The 25,517-nt window shown below is 38.8% G+C and overlaps 1 protein-coding gene across 4 annotated transcripts in view; it reads right to left on the reverse strand.

The window, feature by feature from the left end:
- Nucleotides 1–25,517, reverse strand: part of pabpc1l (poly(A) binding protein, cytoplasmic 1-like) — a 73,908-nt gene that overhangs the window by 22,003 nt on the left and 26,388 nt on the right. For 3 of the 4 annotated variants that reach the window (XM_089119374.1, XM_089119375.1, XM_089119376.1), the window contains exons 11-12: nucleotides 6,280–6,399; nucleotides 1,314–1,444 (exon numbers count right to left, since the gene is read on the reverse strand). In XM_089119374.1, coding sequence (XP_088975500.1) covers nucleotides 1,314–1,444; nucleotides 6,280–6,399 — 251 coding nt within the window. The remainder of the gene's footprint in view (nucleotides 1–1,313; nucleotides 1,445–6,279; nucleotides 6,400–25,517) is intronic. The other variant, XM_089119377.1, reaches the window with a different exon arrangement.

Below are 25,517 nucleotides of genomic sequence, written 5' to 3' on the forward strand. Positions count from 1 at the left end.
TACATACATATACATATATATACACATATACGTGGTTAGTCATGGGTCGTATATGGCATGAAAACACTTTAAAATCACATTTAAAGCTGGGGTAGGTAACTTTTGTAAAATTTTTTTTTTATATATATTTGTTAAAACTGTCATTATATCCTGACAGCAGAATATGAGACAGATAATCTGTGGAAAAAAAAAAAAAAAAAAAAAAAAAAAAAGCTCCTCTGGCTCCTCCCAGTGGTCCTATTGCCATTTGCAGAAATTCAACGCTCCCGTCAGAAACAACCAATCAGAGCCAGGAGGAATGTCTTGGCAGTGTCAATCACGCTCGTGTACGCGCTATCACACCCCTCTCTTGCACAGCGCAAGCGCGTACCGTCGTTCAAACTCAAGATTGCCGGCGAGCTGCAGTTGTGCTTATGACGGAGAAGTACCCTAAACTGCCAATTCTCGAGGGACACCTGCTCATAAAACAGAGAGGTAAAGGGGAACAGACCGATGACGATAAACAATCTTGTCTAATTTGTCAGCCCATTGTAGCCGCATAACATGTTGATAAAATGTCACACACTCTGCTGCTAAGCAACAATTGAAACCTGCTAATTCACTGGCTTGTCATGTTGCTGAAATAATGTACTAGCACACCTTATCTAGCATTATATATCGCTAGAATAATTACTTGCGTAACATTAGTTACCGTTATATTAACGTTATCTTACTAGCTATTTATAACCTATAGAAAGAGTGCAACATAAAGTTACATGTATTGCAAGATACATAAGGATTTGAGGACCAAGTTTGTAGTCAAAGTATGGGCAGGCCATAGTCAATGTAAAGCACATTGTTGACGTTTAGTCCCTATCAGTGAATGTGCCATAACTGTTTATCCGCCATCATCGCCCTGTTTACTAGCCTTCGCGTTCACGACCGGCTCTGCTGTGGGTGGGGGACGAGCTGTGGAGGGAGGGCTGTAGCGCAGCAGAGCAGAGAGCAAGTGAGTGGGACCTGTAGTTGTGCTTGTTCAAATTTTCAGACTAAGTCAACCTTTTCTCAAAACTCCCTACTGCAGCTTTAAAAGGCATTAAAAAGGCATTAAATGTATTATTAAATTTATACCTGCAGAAACCCTATATATCTATCAGGGTCTTCTCTTGCATTATTTTCCATTCAGTTATGCTCCGTCTCACAATCATGTGCGAATGGTCCTTAAGTAGCTCAGAGCTCGAATAATACTTGCAAGCGCCACACAAGCTCTGCTTCACAACAGCGTTCTGCTCGAATACAGAATGACAAAATACAGGTGTGCACCTTCATTTTACCTGGTGAACAACAGGAGCGGGAGCACTGATGACCTGTTGCACATTTCGGACTCCTGCTGAGTACTTGTATTGACCAACTCCTCTAACTACAGCTCCAGTTCTCCCACCAGCAGTCTGTGTCCCAATATTTGCTAAGCCAAGAGAGAAACGGACACAATCAACAAGAAAAAACACTTTATATTCCAACAGGACACACATAATGACACTAACATTAATCAATTCTAGCTCATTTGATAAAATGTATAGATGTACCAAAGGTGATAGAGATGCATGCTTGTGAGAAGCATCCATAGCCAATGCAGAAGTCACATTTTTTAGAACTTGGTCCCTCCCTGTAACCCATTCCATTGACTATCAAAATAAAGTTTAGAACACAAGTACCTCTGCACCTACATGTCAACTAACTCTCAGTAGAGAGTTATTAGAGTATTAGTAGACCGGTAGGGTTAAGTTGACATGTAGTTGCTAAGTTACTCATAGTAACTTTGTGGGGGACCATCACAATAAAGGATTATCAGATATTAAGCAGAGAGTAAACTAATACTCTAGTTAGTTGATGTGTAGTTGCAGAGTTACTTAGGTCAACAACGTTCAAAAGGGACCATCAAAATAAAGTGTTACCGAAATTATAAATACACATGTGAACACCAATTCCCACACGTTTGTTTTAGTATTTTCATTCTTCTTGGGAACTTTAAATAGACTCATTGGGTAACACTTTACAATAATAGTACATAATCATGTATTAATATCTGAATTATTATTACTTTACTATGAACTAATGATGAGTTAAGACATGTGCAAATGAGGAACTAACCTTAAAAGGGTTAGTTCACCCAATCATTAATTACTCACCCCAATGCTGTTCCAACCCCGTAAGACCTTAGTTCATCTTCGGAACACAAATAAAGATATTTTTGATTGAATCTGAGAGCTGGATCAGTCCTACATAGAATGCCTAAGGGACTGGCTCTTGACGGCCCATAAAGTCATTAAAGAAAAGGTTTAAATATTCCATGTGCCTACAGCGGCTCAATTATAAGTTTATCAAGCGACGAGAATACTTTTTGTGCGAAAAAAATAAATAACGACTTTATTCGACTATTCCATTACTTCCTTATGGGCGCATGCGCGAGAACGTTCTCCTTCGACTACTTCTTGTTACCGGCTACTCACCGCTTAGGAGTATTACCGCCACCTACCGTATAAGATGATGTGCTGATATAGCTCGAAGCGCAAAACTTTCTGTTTACAAGCAGAGGAAGATGCGCGCTGTACATACGCTTTTCAATTAGCGTATTTTCCGTGCACTTAAAAGACTTTAATCTTCTCAAAAAACGACAGTGTTCCTTATAATCCGGAGCGTCTTATATATGGATCATCATTTTATATGGTAGGTGGCGGTAATACTCCTAAGCTGTGAGCAGCCGGTAACTAGAAGTAGTCGAAGGAGAACGTCCTCATCTCAGTTCTCGCGCATGCGCCCATAAGGAAGTAATGGAATAGTCGAATAAAGTCGTTATTTATGTTTTCTTCACACAAAAAGTAGTCCCGTCGCATGATAAACTTATAATTGAGCCGCTGTATTATCTTTATTTGTGTTCCGAAGATGAACGAAGGTCTTACGGGGTTGGAACAGCATGGGGGTGAGTAATTAATGACTTAATTTTCATTTTTGGGTGAACTAACCCTTTAACTACGACATGAGTCATATGAATTCCTGCATGAATATACCATCTTATGTACATGCTTGTTAATTAATGCATCAATTAACATTTAACATCAATAAACTAAATTGGTAACTTTATTTTACGACCCGCAAACAACTGTATAATTACAGAAATGTACACCGTAATTTCAGTGTACTTACAATGTAATTCTGTGTAAGTATAAGGGAACAATATGTTAAGTTTGGGGTAATAAAGGGGTAACAAACAGATATAAAACCTGCAAATAACTTTGTGAGTACACTAAAATTACAGAAATGTACACCGTAATTTCAGTGTACTTCCGTGTAGTTAAAAGGGAACAATATGTTAAGTTTGGGGTAATAAAGGGGTAACAAGCAGCTATACAAGCAAATTATTTAATTAGTTAAAAAATAACAGGTACCTTTTCTGTTAATATATTCCAGGCAAAAATTGTACGTCTGTTTATAAAACATATCACATTTCTGGCTAAATATGTTCTTGTGCAATGTTACAGGGTAATTTTGACATCTGTGGGTTAAAAATTAAACACACACACATACTTACTAGATTACTTAATGTTAAGTCAAAATCATTTGTTTTTGCTATGATTTTAATTTAGACCTTACCATGTGGTAATTAGTACACCTTATCCCATTGAATTGCAATGATACTTAAATGTCATGGCAAATATACTGTGTAATTAAAACATTTTTTTTGTTTGTTTTTGATAACAGTACCTTTCTCTGTAATTATTACAGTGGAAATAGTGTTGTGCTACATAGTAAGTAGCGTTTGTTACCCCCTTGTTCTGTGTAGTTACAGGGTAAGTGTAACTCCTGCGGGCTGTAAATTAAAGTGGTGCTTGATACACCCTTGTTCTGCGTAGTTACTGGGTAAGTGTTACTCCTGCGGGCTGTAAATTAAAGTGGTGCTTGTTACCCCTTTATTACCCAAAACTTAAAGCTAGGGTATACGATTTCAAAGATTGTTCATTATTAATATCCTTGTTTAGATGCTGGTTATGGTTATACAGTACAATCCTAACAATATGAACAGAAAAAAGAATTTAAAAAATCCATTCACTCTATTGGCTGTACAGCCGCAGAAAAGTTGACCAATGCAAGCTGTGCGGCCGCACAGCTTATATTGGTCAACTGCTCTCATCCAATCACCAGCTCCACTTGAAACTCCGCCTGGCGCTCGCGTCTCCAACCCAACCGCACCCGCCCCGCCCCTGCCCCCCTCCGTGCGCAAGCAAACAGCTGACAGACTGTCTATGGTAGCTAGCTAGTAGCGTCAGATCAGCAATGGATAAAGCAATGGATAAAAATATAAACGACAACAGCAAGCGGCCCCTGCTTGCCCCTACTGTAAAGTTTGGACGAAAGAGAAAGTCTGTGTGGAGGAAAGATCAGAGATTAAATAGAAATGTGAAGAACGCCGGACTCTAAGTAGGATAAATATAGCGTCCTTCATTGACCGTTCGAGAAAGCTTCAGGGAGATCTGGGACTGAAAACGACGCTGACGCGGATGAGTTTTTGTTGAGCAGGTAAACATTTATTTATTCTTTTATGGTGTGACGTGTTACATGGCTTTTTATCAGTTTGACAACTTGCTCATGCTGCGGTCGGCATTGGAATGTTAGCCGTTTAGCATCGCCTATCATGGGTCAAAGTAATTATATTTCTTGTTCGAGGTTTCTGTTCGAGCCGATCGGAATTTGAACAAGATGCGCTGCGTGCTACAATAACAATTACTGAAAACCTTAGCAATTCTAGTAGTATTATAATGGTGGTGGGGAGTTTAGAACATTTCATGTGTTGCTAATCTTGCATTGACGTCTTGCGTTGACGTGAACTCAAATGCGACATACGTCAGGGATCAGGTAGCACAGAGGGGAGGGGTGTGTGTGTGGAGGGGCGGGATGAGTTTTTTAAAACTTCCCTACCGTCTCGACCGATTTTTAACATCGTATACCATAGCTTTAACATATTGTTCCCTTATACCTACACGGAAGTACACTATAATTACAGAAACGTACACCGTAATTTCAGTGTACTTACACAATTGTTTGCGGGTCGTAAAATAAAGTGTTACCACTAAGTAAAACTTAACATAATGCATAAATGTGTGGCAGTGGCTCAGTGGTTCATGTAGGTTGTCTACAAATCTGAAGGTTGGTGGTTCAATCCCCAGTTTCACCTGACCAAGTGTCGAGCTGTCCACGTTTGTTTTAGTATTTTCATTCTTCGTGGGAACTTTAAATTGACTCATTGGGTAACACTTTACAATAATAGTACATAATCATGTACTAATATCTGAATTATTATTACTTTACTATGAACTAATGGAGTTTTTCGGTTCCTTGCCACTGTTGCCTTTTTGGCTTGCTCAGTTGGGGATATTCAAATTAATTAACCAATCAGTAATACCCTTGATCAGCTCTACTAAACGTGGATGTTTTTCCACTAAGAAATGAACATTGTTTTGATTGATACTGTGAAGCTGCTTTGATGCAATCTATATTGTGAAGCTGCATTGATGCAATCTATATTGTGAAAAGCGCTATATAAATATACTTGACTTGAAACTTACACTAGATGATGTTTTGTGATAGTTGCTGGTGTCAAATTTATGAACAATTTTACATTGTGCCCTTTTATTACATCATTCTTCTAGATCTAGAACAGGTTTCATTTAGTTTACCCCGAAATGTTAATTAATGCATTAATTAACAAGCATGTACTAACGTGTAGTTAAGAAGGTACTGTATATACATGCAGGAATTCATATGACTCATGTCATAGTTAAAGGGTAAATAAACCCCTGGTCAGAGCCTGACTCCACCCACTGGCAATATTTGAAAAAGGCTGGAAAAAAAAAATGGGCAGACCCCCAGCGGAGAAAGAGGGGACGAACCAAGGGCGGGGCTGAGCAGGGGGCGTGCACCTGAGACACGCAGTGACAGCTGCTGTCAGACTCTAAAATGGAGAGTGACGCAAGTAGCTTTGCAAAGAGCGATTAGTACATGTCTTAACTTATCATTATTTCATAGTAAAATAATTATTAATTCAGGTTTTAGTACATGATTATTCATACACTATTGTAAAGTGTTGCCATTTAGGGTTTATACTAATCTAATGTTTTTTTTTAGTTTTTTTTTTTTAACAAAACATTATTCCATATCAGGAGACCTTTGACTGTTCCCCACTGTATAGCTATTGAGGACATTTGGACCCCACAATGTTGGACACGCACGCACACACACACTTACCCATTCGCTGGGTGTTGTTAACAATGTGAGGAACCTGGGTGGAGGCTTGGCGGACTGTGCTGATGGTAGTGCAGGGCCTGCGTGGCACTGCTTGCCTCACAAACTGGGCTGTAAATGGAGCTGAGGCAGCCAATAACAGAAATTAACTCAGAACATATGCAGACTAAATAGTTAAAAAAAAATGTATTTGAATAATCGTAGTGACAATTTAGAATTGTAATTTATAGTAATATTTCCAGTATAATTACTTTGAAGTGATGGTGCTTTATTTAACATTATCCAGTGTAAGTGATAAATCCTGTTTGACATTTGTACTGGCTACTGTATCCAGGCCACCCGGGCACCATACAGACCAGCAAACTATTTGATAATTTTCTGCATCGGAATTAGAACTGGCTGCACAAAGTCTTAAATGTTGGGGATTTTAACATAGATGAAGACAATGAAAAAGACGCATTGGGATTGGCATTGACACAGTCTAAACTGAGTGGGTTCTGACATGTTTTCTAACTCAAGTACAGTATTGATATCATACTTTAGGTCTTTTAGCAAGGCTGCAAAACAAACCTCATTTAACAAATATGGTAGAACAATCCATACCCTTAAAGATTGCTTCGGAAATAATCTTCCAGGTCAGTTTCTACTCTCCATACCAGATAGCTTAAAACTATGAAAGTATTGACTCTTTTCCAGCACTTTAGATACAGTTTCTCCTTTATGCTTAAATATGATGAAGGAAAATATTCTGAGGCCATGGGGAGTTGAACAGACAACATGAATGTGTTTCCCAAAAGCATTGCCACCAATGGTCTCTATTAGCTCTTAGCTCACGATGCTTTTGGGAAACACAGCCCTCGTTGTGTTCCTGTTTAGAAAGAAATTGTATTGCCGAGGATTTCCAGTCAGGATTTAGACCGTATTATAGTACTAAGACTGCTCTCATCAGAGTTATACAATATTTGCTCTTATCATCTGATCATGGTTATATAACTCTATAAGTGCTACTGGATCTTAGTGCTTCATTGAATATTATCAACCACAACATTCTTTTGAATGGACTCGAAAAATTATGTTGGCATTAGTGAAATTTCATTGGCATGATTCAAATCATACTTATCTGACCGTTACCGATTTGTAGCATTAAGTGGAGGGGTCATATCGATCACAATTTCAGTATGCAAACATATGTATGGTCAAGAAAGAGCGAGGTAATCCAAGCCCTCGCCCCGCGGAAAATATCCAGAAACTTACATTGCCACCAACCCCTGCCATCCCTGGTCCACCCTTAGGCGCATATAGTAAATATGTTTCAGCCTTTAAATCATTTCACACACACACAAAATTGTTATAAAAATATAACAATATAACTCCTATAATTCAGCCTTTAAATCATTTTTATAAAAACAATGAGTCAAGAAAAATGAATTACTTGACATTTACATTAATGCACATTAGCTTATCTTTTATTATTATCCATGCACTGCACTCTACATAACACAACAACAAAGAAGTTTTAGTAGCTAATAGATTTGCACCACCAAAAAACGCTTGCTGTATGGAGATTTATTTATGGAGAAGAGAAATACACTGGTAGTGTTTGGGCGCGATGCGCTTGCGGCATTCTGAAAAGTTTTCATCTCGCTGCGTCTGTAAAAAAAAAAAAAAAAAAAAAAAAAAAAAAAAAAAAAATCGCTTCAATTATGAGCGCGCTTGCCTCGCACCTACATTTGAAATAGTGAACTTGAGTGCAAAAGACACAATATGTGAACGGCCTATACAACGTTTACTAAGTCTCAAAACTCATGCACAGGATACGAAGGCAAAAAACAGTATACAGGCGCAGAATGCCATCCCAGCGTGATAGTGGAAGAAAATAGTGGTTCACGCTTTCGTGCATACTACTGATTTGGCCCGCAGTGTTCTGATTTGCCTATTTCTATTTACTTGTTTGGTGGAGGCAATCCAGAATTATTGTTGGTGAAATTATAAATCACAAAAATCTCTTCGGATCTGCACGATTCACACAAGTCACCCAAACTGATGTGAAAAAAGCGGGAGGCGCCGAAAAGCATGCTGTTTGCATCCCAGAGTATGGAGTACCACAAGGCTCAGTTCTTGGTCTGTTGCTTTTAATCCTGTACATGCTATCCTTGGTAGATTTCATTATGAAGCATGGCGTTAGTTTTCACGGTTTTTCACGGCAAACATACCAATTCACAAAATGCATTTGATAATAATAATACATAAGTCTTATATAGCGCTTTCCAAGGAACTCAAAGACGCTTTACAAATGGAACAAAAACAATCAATGGTGAGAGTGGTAATTATAGATTGTAGGCAAGGTGAAACAGGTGGGCTTTGAGTAGTTTTTTGTAGGTGGTCAGTGAGTCCGAGTTTCTGATGTGGATGGGGAGTGAGTTCCAAAGGGTGGGGGCAGCGATGGCGAATGCTCGGTCCCCCAAAGTTCGGTGTGTTGATTTGGTGATGGGTTTGAGAAGGCCCAAGTCGCCAGAGCGGAGGCGTTGGGAGGGGTGGTGATGCTGTAAGTCGAGGTCTGTGAGATATGGAGGTGTCAGGTTGTTGAAGGCTTTGTAAGTGATGAGCAGAACTTTGTAATGGATGTGCTGTTGTAAAGGGAGCCAGTGAAGTTGTTGAAGGATGGGGGTGATGTGGTCTCTGGAGCGGGTTTGGGTGAGGAGGCGGGCAGTGGAGTTTTGAACGTATTGCAGTTTTTTATATCAGAGGATGGGAGACCATATATGAGACTATTGCAGTTGTCGAGTCTTGATGTAATGAATGCGTGAATGAGAGTTTCTGCAGCAGATGTGGAGAGGGTAGGACTAAGACGAGCAATATTACGTAGGTGGAAAAAGGCAGTTTTGGTGATATGATGGATATGGAGCTTAAATGAGTCAAAAATTACATCAAGATTACGGATCTGGTGAGAGGTGGTAACTGTATGGCCATCGACGGAGAGAGTGAAGTCTTGGGAGGAGGGAAGGAGTGATTTGGGACCAATGACGATGATTTCCGATTTATTGCAATTTAGTTTAAGGAAGTTGGCGTTAATCCAGGATTTTATTGCAGAGAGGCAGGTTGTGATGGTAAAGAAAAAGAACAAAAAAAAAAAAACCTAATGATTTCCTAGTAAATTCTGAAATTCTAAAACCTCAAAAACCTCCAAATGTAATAATCTAGATTCACTAACACTTGACGGAAATCTTCTTTGTCAGAAGCAGATTTTTCCATCTTAAAAATATATATAAAATTACAACATATGCGCTCAATGACAAATGCAGAAAAGTTATTTCATGAGTTCATGACCTCAAGGTTGGATTATTTTAAAGCTCTACTAGTTGGTTGCCCTGCACGTTTAATAAACTTCATTGGGTCAAAAATGCAGCAGCTCGAGTTCTTAACAGAATCAAGAAGTACAACCATACTTGCCCGGTTCTGTCCATGCCAATGCATTCTAAAATCTTACTAGATACAGAGAATGTTTAATTGAAGAGAATTGGCACTGGCTGGTTACTTCCAGGTTCTGGACTGGCTGCAGGTCGAGTGCAGAATGAATGGGAGTCAATGGGGTTTCATCCTCAGAAATCCACTTTTCTTAGGATGCAATTTTTTGTCAAGTAATTTGAAAATTGCATTCAAAAGGGAGGGCTAAGATAATACACTCAGCTGAAAATTGCATTTTGAAGTTCACTTATCTGTTCTAAATATCCATTCAAAAATGTGATGACGTCACACAATAGCAGAATTCTAGCGTGTTCCGGCCAACAACGGCCTAACCGGTAACCGACTTTTGGCCTATAATCTATATTGAACTTGCGGAATCAACAATAAAATATACGTTAATTTAAACGACAAGCAGGTGAAAGAGACACATTTAGCCGTTTATCCCCATAGACTCCCATTCATTCTGCTCTCGCCCGCGATCACCTCCAGTGGAATTCTAATGGAACTGCAACCAAGGTGATACACAACGGGGCTAATAGGAAGTGCCAAGGCTCTCCGTTAGACGGGCTCTGCTAGATACTACATGGCACTACATGAATTAGCTCCACAGTATTTGATAGAGCTCTTAACGCATTTAATGCATTTGTCTATTGTGATCTCAAAATTGACCAGTTGATAATACCTAGAACAGGGGTTCTCAACCTTTTGCAAGCTGGGCCCCCCCAAAGCTGGTTCATTGCAGTTGGGGCCCCAGTGCCCCACGCCCCACAACACACACCACCCCCCACACCACCTTGCATAGATAGATCGATAGATAGCCCTATAGGCTATTATTTTTAGGCCCACATTATTATTAATATTATTATCATCATCATTAGTGGTAGATATGCCTATTATCATTACTAGGCTATTTTTATAATTGGCAGTAGCACCAGACTTCTAATGTGAGCTTGCAGGTATTATTATTATTATTATTATGCATAGTAGTAGGCCTATCATCATTACTAGGCTATTGCTATATAATTATATGAGGTTACATACTTTATTGATGTTGTTGTTATTATTATTACTACTATTATTATCATCATCATCATCAGTAGGCCTATTAATCATTAGGTTACATGCTTTATTGATGTTGTTATTATTATTACTATTATTATTATTATTATTATTATTAGTATGCCTATTATCATTACTAGGCTATGCTATAATTGGGAATTGGCACCAGGGGCCTGTTTCAGAAAGGAGGTTAAGTGAAAACGCTGAGTATGTTAACCCTGAAATGAGGGAAACTCTGGGTTTTCCGTTTCAGAAAGGGGGGTACATCAGAGTAAGTCAAGCTCGTTTCTGAAAGAGAGGTAACTTATACTCAGAGTCAGTTACCATGGTAACTTACTCTGTGAACCTAACCTGGTTGGCAGCAGGTTTTCTTCAGTAAACCCAGAGTTTCTTGCGGTCTCCTCCCCTTTTTTAAAGAGGAAGTGCTGTTTAAACACCAACAATAATACTAAAATGTATTAAGGAATATATATTTTATAAGGATATATTCCTTATATATAAGGAATACATACTTTATGGAATATATATTGTCTGTCCATGGTTTAATTGACTAAATCTGTTTTGCAGCACTTTGCCAAAAAGTAAAAGGATTAAAACGTTTGCAAAATTTTTATTTGATTACCACCGTTTTTGATAATATATTTCTATTAAACGATTAAACAATTGGAATAAAAAAAACATTTAATAGAACTCAATTATTTTTCAAACATAATTTAATAAGTTATTAATGATAAAAAATATGTTAATCTTATTCATAATCAATTATTGAAGTTAGTTGATTACATATGTTTTATTGAACAAATGTTTAATTTATTTAACTGTCATTTTAACTGATGATAATATTAACCGTAATTTAATAATGCAGTTTATATATTTAATAATTGTTTAATACCATAAACCGGGATATTTTCTGAGACGTTCTCATACTGTGAAACTCTCATATTTTACAACCTTACATGGGGGAGTCCCCCACCCCGCCACCCCCGCTGTTAAACAAGTTACTCTGCAACTTTTACTCATGTTTTAAATTAACTACTTTTTACTTAAGTAAATTTTTTAACTGGTATTTTTACTTTTACTTAACCCTCAGGTGCTCTTCGGTTTTGAAATTTTAAAAATCACAGCTTCATCGGAATGTTACGAAACTTGGTGACTTTTATGGCATTGGGTATGTGAACACAAAAAAAATTTGAGGTCATGATCCGAGCAGGCTAAGTGGTCGTAAAAAAAAAAATAGTCACACTTGTGCTCTTCGGTCAAAAATGACCGACCATAGGAAATTGACAAAAACACAAAAACTTTGTGTGTTCAATCTACAAATCGGCCACGATGGAGAAAAAAAAAGTGCTCAGCATTGAAGGGGTGACACTGTAAAACATCAAGAGTGCAAAACAGACATACCCACCCCTACGCACACACATACACACAAAGATGTATGTGAAGAAATCTGTTTTAAAGAAATCTGTTTTGAATATTTAAAAATCACAGCTTCTTCAGAAAATTGCGAAACTTGGTGACTTTTATGGCATTGGGTATGTGAACACACAAAAGAATTGAGGTCATGATTCGAGCAATTTAAGTGGTCACAAAAAAATGAGTCACACTTTTGCTTTTCTGTCAAAAATGACAACCCATAGGAAATTAATGGGAAATTGATACAAAAAAAATTCTCTGAATTTTTGTATGTACAATCTACAAATCGGCCACAATTCTAAAAAAAAAGTACGCCGCAAGAAAGGGGTGACACTCTACAACATCTAGAGTGCAAAACAGACACACCCACCAACACACATACACATACAAACACACTTTTATACACATACACACCAATAAATTTTGATTACCAAAAGTATGTTTTGAATTTTTAAAAATCACAGCTTCATCACGATGTTACGAAACTTGGTGACTTTTATGGCATTGTGTATGTGAACACACAACAAAAATTGAGGTCATGATCTGAGCATGCTAAGTGGTCTTAAAAAAAAAATAGTCACACTTGTGGTCTTTGGTCAAAAATGACCCCATAGGAAATGAATGGGAAATTGTAAAAAAAAAAGAAAGAAAATTGTGAATATTTGTTTTTTGTCATTTTTTTTAATAAGAAATAGTTTTTGAGATTGTTTCAACTATATATACACAAATCCACCAACAACAACAACAAAAATGTGTTCATAAACAGCTGGGGAATTCACATGCCTCTCAATAGGCTTTATGCCGTGCGTCACGTGACCAAACCGGAAAACGGGTCTCATCGCATCCGCTTGTCAGAGAAAGTGTTAACGGCCGTAAGAACTGACTACGATATCTATGGATATTTAAGGTAATCAGCTAACCTACCTAGTTCACCTTGTTATTGGCGTTTTATTACATTTAAATATCTAAACGTTACTGTGAAGAATAAAAAATATAAAACGTTTAAATATCAATCTGCACATGTGAGGGATATTGGTTATGTTAATCTTTGTTCGCTCCTTTTAAGTTATCTTGAGTAAAACTGCAAAAAATTTCATGAAGCACATACAAAAGACCTGGACCGGAAGCGATGCGACCTGTTTTACAGAGAATGCGGAAGTAAGTTGTGCATAAAGCCTATAGAGAGCTATAGAACAAAAAATATAAATATTATAAATATAATAAATATTATAGAACAAAAATAAATTGCATTGGTTTTACTGGGATGGAGAAAGTTTCATTTTTAGGTGTCCGGTCACTTTTTGACCGGGAAGATAACAAGTGTGACTCCGAAACGAAGAGCACCTGAGGGTTAAGTAAAAATTTATCAAAGTAATAGTAGCCTACTTTAGGTTGAATAACATTCTTCCAGTTTCACCTCTGATATTATAACAGTAAGTTACTCTAAAATAGTTATGAATTAACAACAAATGACATCTTCAACGGTGTAGTTAGATTAATGTAATAATTACCATCTCTAGAAAGTATTGGTCAACATATTACTAATTACTAAATCCTATATCAACCTCAACCACTTGATTAATATGGAGAGGAGAGACAAGAAACTGCACTTTTAATGCTTTCAAATTAACAATATGCAATTGCATGAATTATTCTTGAATTGATCAAAGTGTGTAGAGGGAGAAGGTTGCATAAAAAAATATACCTTTTAAAAATGTATGTTAAATCCATTATTGTTTTATACTGAATTGGTCTATAGTTTGTGCAGTAGCCTATTGAATGTAATGGCATCATATTTTATTTTAAATTAGAATAATTAAGAGTAATCCCTTTAATTAAATTACAATATTTAGATTACTTGGTAATTAATTATACCCAACACCTCTTTTTGTCTGGCACTGTTGCCATGGTGACTCATAATATCTGCGCTCCATTGATAATGGCTTTTTATAGTTGTGGTGCTCGCGCTTAACTCAGAGTCAGTCAACTCAGAGTTGATTGAGTTTTCGGTTACAGAACAGCTGAAATGAGTTAGTTCAGAGTTTCCCATCTCAGGGTAAGTCAACTCAGAGTTCAAGCGTTAACTCAGAGTTGGTTGAACCTCCTTATTGAAACAGGCCCCAGATCTCTGATCTTCATTTACGTTTTTATTTTTATTATTACTAGGCCTAATATTAGCCATCGTCTGCATTTTTTAAAGAAGCTTGCAGGTCGGAGATATTAATGTGAGACCTGAGCCTGCTTTGCCTTGCAAAGATCCTCAATTCTTGGCTCAATGTTTGATAAACATAGCCTCAAATCATCCTCGATTTGTGCACGATTGCGGTATTTCGTTTTGAGTGCAGTCATTTTCGAGAATCCTGCCTCACACAAATAAGCTGACGCGAAAGGAAGGAGAATCTTCAAGGCGACATCACTGAGTTCAGCGTATTCCTGCATCAATGCTGCCCAGAACGACGAAAGAGGGCAGGAGCTAAAGAGTTCCTTCAGTCTACTGTCACTCTTCAGCTCAATAAGCTGTTCCTGCATATCAATTGATAGCTCGTTTGCTGTCCACACAAACGGATCTCGAACCCACGCAAAAGAGCGATAATCCTCTTTAAAGTACATCGCAAATTGTGTTCTCATTGCCGACAGGTGCTCAGACGCTGACTGAAATAGGGAGGAGAAATCATGTGACGTGCCTGCATCGGTGATAAAGTCTGCAAGGTTGGGGAACATGTCGCAGTTCCCTCGACTAATGCGGCCATGCCAGAGGTCTAGTTTTTGTGTGAAGGCGTTCACTTTGTCTGCAAGGAGCAAAATGTGAGTTTCGTGGCCTTGCAAAGACAGGTTGAGGCCATTCAAGCGATCAAATATATCGACCAAATAGGACAGAGACGCAAGCCACATAGTGTCATCCAGATGCTTCGCCAGATCGGATTTGATTTCTGTCAAAAAACACTTCACCTCCTCTCGCAGCTCATACAACCGCTGTAACACCCGCCCCCTGGAGAGCCAGCGAACTTCAGTGTGCAGAAGCAGCTGTTCGTGCCCTGACCCCATCTCCTGGCAGAGGACCCCAAACAAGCGAGAATTTAGCGGCCGTGATTTGATTAGATTTATTATTTTCACGGATTGGTTCAGCACGGAGTCAAAGAGAACCGGCATTTTTTTAGCTGCTAGTGCTTCGCGATGGACCATACAATGAGTCCATTTCACAAGTGGAGCTACTTGCTGAACGCGAGCAGCTAGGCCATGCTCACGCCCCGTCATTGCCTGCGCACCATCCGTGCATAGGCCAACGCATCGGTCCCAAGCCAACCCATTTTCACGGATAAAAATATCAAGGACATTGAAAATGGCTTCTCCTGTAGTGTGCGACTGAAGAGGGCGGCAAAACAGAACATCAGAACATCCTCCTCATTCGCCTTGTCCCGCAGATACCTGACGTAAGTGAGGAGCTGTGCCTGCCCAGCAATATCAGTGGATTCGTCCAGCTGCAGCGCGTAGTAAGGACTCTTTTTTACGAACTCTATCAGTTGCTTTCTGATATCATTGGACATGTCTACAATTCTCCTAGTGACTGTGTCATTGGACAGTGGTACTGCACCGAGTTTGGCTGCTGCACTATCGCCTATCATTATCCTGCACATGTCTTGCGCTGCCGGCAAAATGAGAGTCTCGGCGATTGTATGCGGTTTACCCAGTTTACCAATCCTTTTGGCCACTACATACGATGCCTCCAAACACTGTTTTGACACCGTGCTGTGCACTGAAATGGTTGCCTGTTGCTGATGGAGGCCATCAAGCTTTCTTTTAAAATATTCAGCCGGTTTATCTTTAATGCCAGCATGTTTTCGAGGTGCCTTTTTAATTTGCAGGGCTTTATACTGTCGTTTGCCAGCACCTCGGCACACACGACACACTGAGGTCTAAGATCAGCCGTGACTGTAAACCCAAACTGCAGGTATGCTTCATCGTACCTTCGAAGCTTTTTTGCAGCTGGTGATGCGTCGGTTGGCTTGGTCGGTCCTCACAAGAAATTTCTCCATTTTTGTTATGTGTTTTCAATTTCAATAAAGTTTTTGCACTATGTAACTGTGTGTGTGGTGTATGTTGAGAGAAATATCAGGGGCTAATCAGTCGGGACTCAGGCACGATCTTTAATTTAAACTAAGTGAAGCTGCCTAGCAGTTTAAAAAAAAAAATATTAGGGTTGAGATTTATTCCAATCTTAAAAAATAATGTTTATGGGTTAGTCTTTAAAAAGACTGTCGAGAAAACAGACTAGCGAGAGCTGTCACAAGCGAACTTGGCAAGAGACTAGAATGAATGGATAACTATGTCGTGAATCAATTTAAATGCAGTGATTTATTTTTTGTGTGAGAGTTAAGTGACCATTTACAGCCCGCTCTGAAAGTCAGGGCGGGAACGGCGGCGGCCTTACGCATGCGTGATTCATTTGCAGCCTGAACGCCAAGGGGTGTGTGTCTTCTCCCTGCTCTTACTGCAGGCTGGGCCTGCTGCGCGATACTGCTGACTGTGAGTGCTTTTGGACGGTAGAGGGGCTCACGGCAGCTCCCGTGGTTGAGCACAGTAGGCATAACTGCAGAGTGATTCGTGCTTTCGAGTCTCCAAACACCACAAAAGTCTCCAAAAACACCAGTAAAAGTCGCTGGATTTGACGCTTTTGACAAAAAAAAAAAGTTATATAAATAAAGTCAGGAGGATGATTTGTTTGTGTTATATTCAGTGCTTGAAGTGGGGGGTGGGAAAGGTCGCGGTACTCTCTTTGCATTGGCAAATCATGAAATTTTTATAGAGAAAAACAAAACTTGGAGATTGGGGCTACAACAATTTATTGTTTTTTTATTTATTAACAAAATAAATGTATTTTTAAAAAAAACATGATTGTGCGTGGCTGCGCAAGTTACGTGCGCGTGAGCATTTCACAAAAAATAAAGGAAAACTTTAGCCTATATTCGGACTAGTTTATTCGTTTTATATACACATGTATAAACTAAATACGACCTCACGTTTATGTTTGCAGCCTCTGAAACTTCCGTCCGTCATAAAGATTAATTCAGATGGTTCGATTTTCTGCATTTTTTTGCATCCTTAGCAAATGTTGAGGGGTTTTGACAATTGAGAGCCACCAAATGACGAATATGAAAAACGAATACGACAGTTTCGGACTTAAACTTTTGAGGCTTGAGCCGCTTCTCGAGGAGAAATCAATCAAAAAATGAGCGCCGTTTTCTTAAGTCTGTGAGCGTGCAGCACACACAAACAAACTAAATTGACATACTGCAGTTAAATTTCAATATGTGGTGTTTTATAATTATAACATTTGAACACAGTTCAGCAACATACATCACACGACCTGACGTCCAAGAGCTAACAACCATCACTCTTAATTTACCATCACCTCACGATTGAAAATGTGACACTGATTTCATATGACAGTTCAACAAACAAGTTAATATTATTAAGTCACTTTTTAGAGACGAAATAATGACTGTTTTGGTCTATTTTAGCAGCGAAAATAGATCTGATGAATCCAAACAAAGATTACAGCAGAGCTCACAACACTCAATCGTGTTTTGAATGATTCAGTGTTTTGAACGAGTCAAAGATTCAATGACCCATTCACAAACATCTCAATCTTGATGAATCGGCCGTTTGAACGAATCGTTTGAATGAACGACTCAATGACTCGCTTAATAAAACCGCTTATCACCATGCATTTGCGTGCACTGTCGACAAACCAATTTAAATTTGTTCAAAACTTTTTTTTTAAATCAGTCCAAACACATTTTAATTTTTATTCAGTAGTTATGTATATACAAAACTATAACTTTTTATGACAGTAGTTTAGTGATAAAAAATGTGATTTTTTTTCCTCCCAGTTTTCCCCCCTCCCATCCTGTAGTCTACTCGCGCCCCCCCGGGAGAGTGTCCGAACCACTGACCTAGAATATCAAAATGTTGTAAAATGGCAACCTGAATGATTCGACCCAGAGTCCGTGTATTGCACAATTTCTGTCAGATCCAATATAGACGGTGCACCACCGTTCTTCACTCTTAATTGGTCTGCAAATCCAGTCCTCAGTGAAATGAAGCGAACAATGAAGCGAACAGACGGACGATGTTTTACCCTCATCAGCTGGAGTGGAACGTCATTAAAAATAAAGTTTATCCATGCAGTCCTATTGGAATCCAGAGGAAGCATATGCAGCCACTCTCTTCTTCCACAACCAGGCACTGCACAATATTTTGTATTGCTCGCTCGGTAGCTCGATCCGGTTTGTCATTACAAGGTAGGCATCCATGTTATTTAGCCATGTGTGTAATGTGCGAATCGGTGGGCGGGGCTAAACCGGCCGTGTTGAAGTAGGAATTGATCTTCTGCGGGGGTGGTGTTTTATCCTCTTTGACGTCATAGTTCCCTACTTTGAAAAACAAGTCGTTTGCTGAGCCTGGTGTCAATAAAAGCTTTTATTGGATTAACAAGGACGTTTTCAGTTCTGAAACTTACAGGATATTCTTATAATATGATGACCTCTTAAATGTCAAAAGCTCAAGGAAATTTTGATTTCTCAGTTCATCACCCCTTTAAATCTAAACTAAGGGTTATGGTATGACTGAAAAAAAAATTAAATATTTAGTTTGTATAAGCTACAAGAGTAGGCAGGAACAATGCATTGTAATTAATATACAATTGCCACAGCAGACCAGTTCAGTGCTTTTTCCTGTGTTGGCCATCAAGTCTGAGGATAAAGTCTTAACTGATTTTGCCGTTTTCCTCACTGGTTGTTGCACTACTATAGGCAGTGTAGAGTAATTAGAGGAGATGGACAGTCCAAGTAACACGCGTGTAATGTTCAAGCTCCCATTCAAATTGAGAGAAAGGTGGAGAGGTGTTGCTTTGTGAGCATCAAGAAAGCACAGGTTTGAGAGCACGTTTCGCTGACCTAATGAATTTCGTAGACAGACAGGCAAGGATAGCCTCACATCCACTCTTTGGCAATATTCAGGGCAGCAAAAGTTGGTACAAACACTATGACAAACTGTTCTAGTGTCCAAACCAAAATCAATGGAAAAGGAGGCAGTAAATTTAGGCACAAGAAAAGCATGTCTGTGCTGCAATAAAGAACATGGGCTGGAAGTGTGCAACACAAAGCACATAAAAAAAAGCTTAATTTTCTGAAGTCAGATGGTTTGTGTTATGGGTGCTTGTCACCAGGACACTTCAGCAAAGGGTGTCAGCAAAGGCTCACTTGCGCAAAATGCTCACTAAAGCACCCAACTGTCCTGTACATGGCTGATAAAAACAAAGAAAGTTACAGCCCTTCAAATGGAAACAACCCCACAGCTGAGATAAATTGCAGTACTATGGACAGTGAAACATTTGAATATACGTGGGCCGGTCAATCAGCTTGCTCTTTTAGAGTAAAGTCCAAGAAAAGCAGTCATGAAGTCACCACGTATGCATTTCTGGACCCAGGAAGTTCAGCAACTTTTTGCAGAGAGGACTTTTTGCACAAACAAACATCTTACTATGCACCATGGGACAAGAAAAGCCTGTTAGCACACAGGTGGTCACTGGTCTAGAAATCAGCGGACTAGTGAAGACATTTTTTTGTGGAACTCCCTGAAGAGGATATTAAAAGATGGAAATAACTTGACGAGGTTATATTCCTCAGATTGATGCAGGTGTTAGTTTGTTAATAGGAACAAATGTACCTAGGGCACTTGAGTCGTATAAAGTCATCATTAGCAGAGGTGAAGGGCCGTATGCTGTAAAGACCATGATGGCAAACAGGACCAAACTGGTGAGTTTGGAGGACTCATCCAACAGCAAATGAGGTACGATTCCCCTGAGTTCCAGCAGCATGGCAAATTAGAGAGGTCTATATAGGATAGACAGTTTATGTCACAGTCTGTGAAACTGGTTGATGGGCACTGCAGCACTGACCTCGCTCTAAGAAAAAAGGATTGCTTGTTTCCCAATAACCATTGTGTTACTGTCCAGCGAGCTCAGTTACTAAAGAAGGAATTCAAAAGAAATCCGCATTTACACTAGGTTTATTGCAACTTCATGGAAGACACGTTGCAGAAGGGTCATGCTGAAAAGGTCCCTAAAGGTCAAATCGAAGGAAGACTCGGTAGGATTTGGTATCTGCCAAACCATGGCATGTACCACCCACAAAAGAACAAATTGCGAGTGGTCTTTGACTGTGCAGCGACTAACTAAGGGATATAAACAACTCTCTTGTTGGTGTGCTGACAAGATTTAGACAAGAGACTGTTAACCTTGAGATATATGTGGACGGGATGTTTCATCAGGTTATTGAACTGGAATTGAACTTGAAAAGAGAACTTTTGAATTAACTTTCTTGTGGTTCCTTGTGCTGTTGCTTCATAATTCATAAATGGGAGTCACGTGACGTGGTCATGAACCCTGTCGTACTCGAGTAGAGCTCCGTTCATTTATCTTTGACCTTTTCTTTTTTTCTTTTTTTTTCCTTTTGATGTACTTGTAAGCCATTATGTTAGTATTGGGCCAATGTTGATGCTTCGGTAATGTGCAGGTTTCTGTTGATGCCACAGATCGAATTAAGGGGGGGTTGGTGGATCAAGGTTTGTTCTTGGTTTGATTCGCCATAGTTTATGGGAATATGGTTATGTTTCTCCAAACGGTGATGGGAAGGGTGTGTGTGTGTGTGTGGGGGGGGGTGGTTTGATGGTAGCTCAAATGGTTTCATTTTTTAAAGTTGTACTTTGTTTTTAGCATTTCAATTGGATACTTATGACTGAGCTTAATATTCTAAGTTACAATATAAATGGCCCTCACAAACACAAGTATTTTGGATTTTTTACGAAGAAGAAAGATTGATATAGTGTTAGTGCAGGAATCCCATTTGAAAGAGGACGATGTACGCAGGTGCAATAATAAGTTAAGAAGTGGAATCTCATTCACCTACTGATACTAAAACTAAAGGTGTCTAATTTTGGTGCGGAGGACTTTAAATATCGCTATTTTGGATAAAGGCTGTAACTTGAATGGTAGAGTAACGCACATAAAGACAGTCGTGGAGAATAGGAATATTGTATTTCTTTCAATCAACGCTCCATATACTCCTGATCCAGCTTTCTTCTCTTTACTTTCAGTTTATCTCTTGAAATTCTCTGGCTTTGAAATTGTAATGGGTGCAGATATAAATTCTGTAATGTCCCACACTTTATATTGATCTGGGTCAAAAGGAATCACACTCTCAAGCTCTTTGTTTTGAGCTCACTGGTGGATCTTTGGCAATTACTAAACCCTTCTGCTAGGTCATGTACTTTCTTCTCCGCACCTCATAAAACCGATTTATCGATTATATTTTTATTTCTACTTCTTTAGCTCCAGCTGCACAAGATGCAGATATTTTCTCCCAATCTTTGATCATGATGGTAATTTGTGCAGTTTAACATAGTTGGATCACCATCTAGGGGCCCGAGATGGCAGAGGGAACAGTCAAGTCAAGTCACATTTATTTATATAGCGCTTTTCACAATACAGATTGTCTCAAAGCAGCTTCACAGTGATAACATAAAAGTAGTACAACACAGATCAATAATATTGTTAAATATTAAATATTAAGTAACCCCGACTAAGCAAGCCAAAAGCAAGGCGACAGTGGCAAGGAACCAAAACGCCATCAGATTGGATGGAGAAAAAACCTTGGGAGAACCCATGCTCAGTCGGGGGCCAGTTCTCCTCTGGCTTACATTCATATTGTTTATTTATAAATATTAAATATAAATATTGTTTATGTATAAAACGGCGCCATAACATATCGCAGGCGTTGAGTCGTCTCTTATGTAAGACTGTAAGACTGGAAAACTGGAACTCAGTCTCAAATTAACATGTAAACTACACACTCTCACACACACACACACACACACACACACTTGCAGAGATCGCTCACACAAGAATATATGTTTTTAATGTGAATGTGATAATCTTTAAGGATGGTTTAGTATCATTTTGAAGGTCTCGGGGTGACTGGTAATGTCTCATTTCCAAAAAAGTAAAAGAAAAGGTAATAAGGTTTCTAAGAATATAGAAATATCTTGTACACAGAAGGGTGTGTCTTTGAGTTAACACCTTCTGGCTTTTTGTCTGAATGCAATTTACAACTAAGCAAAAGGTTACCTACTGGTAAATTTCAAATGGTCTGCCCCCAGGAAGTCTGGGGCGCTGAAAAGTAACTTTCCATTGTAACCTGGTGATTTACACATCAGGTAGGTCTAGCTATAAAAGGAGACGCAACGGGGGGTGGGGGTGGGGGGGGGGGGGGGGTTTCAGGGCTGCTTTCTTTATCAGATCAGCCCATGATATGCTGTGTCTTCGAGGCTCAGCATTCATGTATAGGGTAAAGTTCTTTGTTCTAGAAACATTTGATGGTTTGCATTGATTATCTTGTGGAATTGTAATAATACACCTTTACCTGACATAATAAATTGTTATATTTGGTTATTCTAACAGACTTTGACTTTATTTTCATTAGAGTTAAAAGGAATATTCAAACATTAACGTGTATTTAATGATGCACAGATATCATTGATAAACCTTTTTCATTTTATGGAGTCAGATGAAATGAGTTAATACAGAAGATTAAATGTGTTGCAGTTCATTAAATCACTTTGCCATTAGAAAGAGGGAATATGCGTGAAACCTTCACCACGAATCAAATTCCGCCATTGGATCAATTTTGTGCCACTTTACACAAACCTCAGCTGTTACAGGATGGAAACTTTTGCAGTAGAGGTGTAAATATTAATGCATCGATTATACAGAGCCGACGATTCAATGCATCGATGTGTCTGCAAGAGAATCGATTAATGCGTTTATTTTGCCGCCTGTCTATTTTCAGCATCTGCTCAGACATGTGCGTGCAACCTACTGCTAAGCTGCGGGTGGCGCTAACCTCAATTGTTGTAATTCACACGCGTTATACGCTTCACGTTCACGGGGTTCACACACACATTGTTGAGTCTGACTTTAAAGAACAATGGAACCGTCACAGCGCGCTGAAACTGAGACCCCATTTAGCCTACTCCTGGTATTAAAATGCGATGTGTATCCAGATAAGTTATCCGGATAATAAAAAACGCATGTTAATGCAAGGTGTAACGTTGTAATCGGATCTGCCTGACCACATCTGGATGTAGTCTGGCTCGCATTGTGTTCGGATCTTTACTAGGTGTAAACGCAATCTGGTTGAACCACATATGTATATTTTACTCCTCCCAAAAATGCTAAAAAATAAACGAGTGAGAGTGTGTTATATAGGCTATATGTCATGTTATAGTCAGATATGACGGCGCTACTGTGACACGCATCACCGCAGCTGAGCGTCTATTCATCAAGCCAACCTGTAAACATCGCAAATAAAAGTGGAAGTAAGTCACAAACGCTTAACACACAATCATCTTTAAGTAAAGAAACTATCTCTAAAGAAATTATCTCTTACCAGGGCTGTTGCCACTCTCTCTTTTTGCGGTCTTTGATTTTGAAATTAGCTGATGATCAATAACATACAGCTCATATCTGTTGCTTTTGGTGGTGTGCAATCCATTAAATCCGCATATAACGCGGGAGTTGAAGATTAGATTTATAGCCATTTTGCAAACACATTTATGTGGCCAGGTGAAAATAGAATCGGTAAGATCAGAACACTTATTATCCGGATAACTGCAGGGTTGATGTATTTGAAATTTAGGCTGTAGGTCAGTCTTTGTTTGTTTGTTTGTTTGTTTGTTTTTTAACAGTGAATAGGCTAATTGGCCATAGTAGACCTGCACTGTAAGCATTAGACTTAATTATTTTTATTTTGTTCTAATTACAATTTATCTGATGTCACTTTATTGTAACTGTAGATGCAGTAACTGTTACATTTGCTGTTCTATTTGCAGTGCTTTGAGCACAACATGCACACTGTGAATAGAATACTGTTTCTGTATTCTCAATAAAAGGCAAAATATAAATTTTTTGTTGATTTATTTGAAACTTAATAGATATCATTTAAAAATAGAGTATTAATCGTATCGTGGGGAATTTTGAAGTATCGAAAATAATCGAATCGTTGGCTTAAGAAATCGGTATCGTATCGAATCGTCATGCAGGCCCCGATTTACACACCTATTTTGCAGTCAGTTCAGAAAAAGGTTTGCAGAGTTTGTTGAAATTAGGCTCGGTGGATGATCCACAAAGACTTCTGAATGTGGTTAAAGGCTTTATAACGAATAACTCAATTTCATATGCCTCTTTCCTCCAGAAAAAAACTACACAAAAAGAACTTGACAAGAGATAATCAACGATTTTTTTGGACAATACACTCAACAAAATCATGGTGGTTAGGAATCAACTCAACTCATTACTGAGATCCAGGTTTTTCTGATTCAGAGATCCAGTCAGAATTAAACTCAGGAGAGTAGACCAAGTCACCTTTTAGCTATGAGATTACGTAGTGAAAAGTTTGCTAACATTCCTGCAGTGAAATCCCAATCTGGGGACATTATGACAGATCCTAAAGATATTAATACAACTTTTCACACTTTTTATTCTAAACTTTATACTACTTCTGGTGGTGACCCTGTCTCTTCTACATCCTTTCTATCCAATCTTGATTTACCTCGGCTGTCGGATTCAGACTCTGAATATCTGGCCGAACAGATTACTCTTCAGGAGCTGGAGTTAGCAGCTAAATCTATGAACAAGGGGCAATCCCCTGGCACAGATGGCATTCCAATAAAATTATTTTCAACATTTTGGTCTGACTTAGGTCCTCTATTGTTGGATATGATCATTTTAAGTTTCGCAAGGTTCATTTCGCTCATCGATTAATATAGCTATTATTTCTCTCCTTTAAAAAAAAGACAAAGATCTGACTTCCTGCTCTAGCATCTGGGTTTAGGGTCAACATGATTAAAATTTTGTATACCAACCCAGCAGCTGCTGTTCTTACAGGTTCAGTTTGTTCAAATCCATTCTTTATACAGCGAGGTACTCGTCAGGGCTGCCCGCTTTCTCCTTTGTTATTTGCTTTATTCTTGGAACTCAAGCAGTCCAACAATCTGTAATTATCTCCCCATTAATTAAGGAACACACACCATCATATTTCTTTGTTTGCTGATGACATCTTATTGTTCTTTGAGAAACCGTCAGACTCCATCCCCCAGGTGTTGAATTTTTTTTAAACCATTTTGGATCCCTCTCTGGGTTAAAAAAAAATTAATTGGAGCAAGTCTGCACCCCCTCAATTCTAAAA

This window comes from Pimephales promelas, chromosome 14, assembly GCF_988280905.1.
Source record: "Pimephales promelas chromosome 14, fPimPro1.hap1.1, whole genome shotgun sequence".
Classification (NCBI taxonomy): domain Eukaryota; kingdom Metazoa; phylum Chordata; class Actinopteri; order Cypriniformes; family Leuciscidae; genus Pimephales; species Pimephales promelas.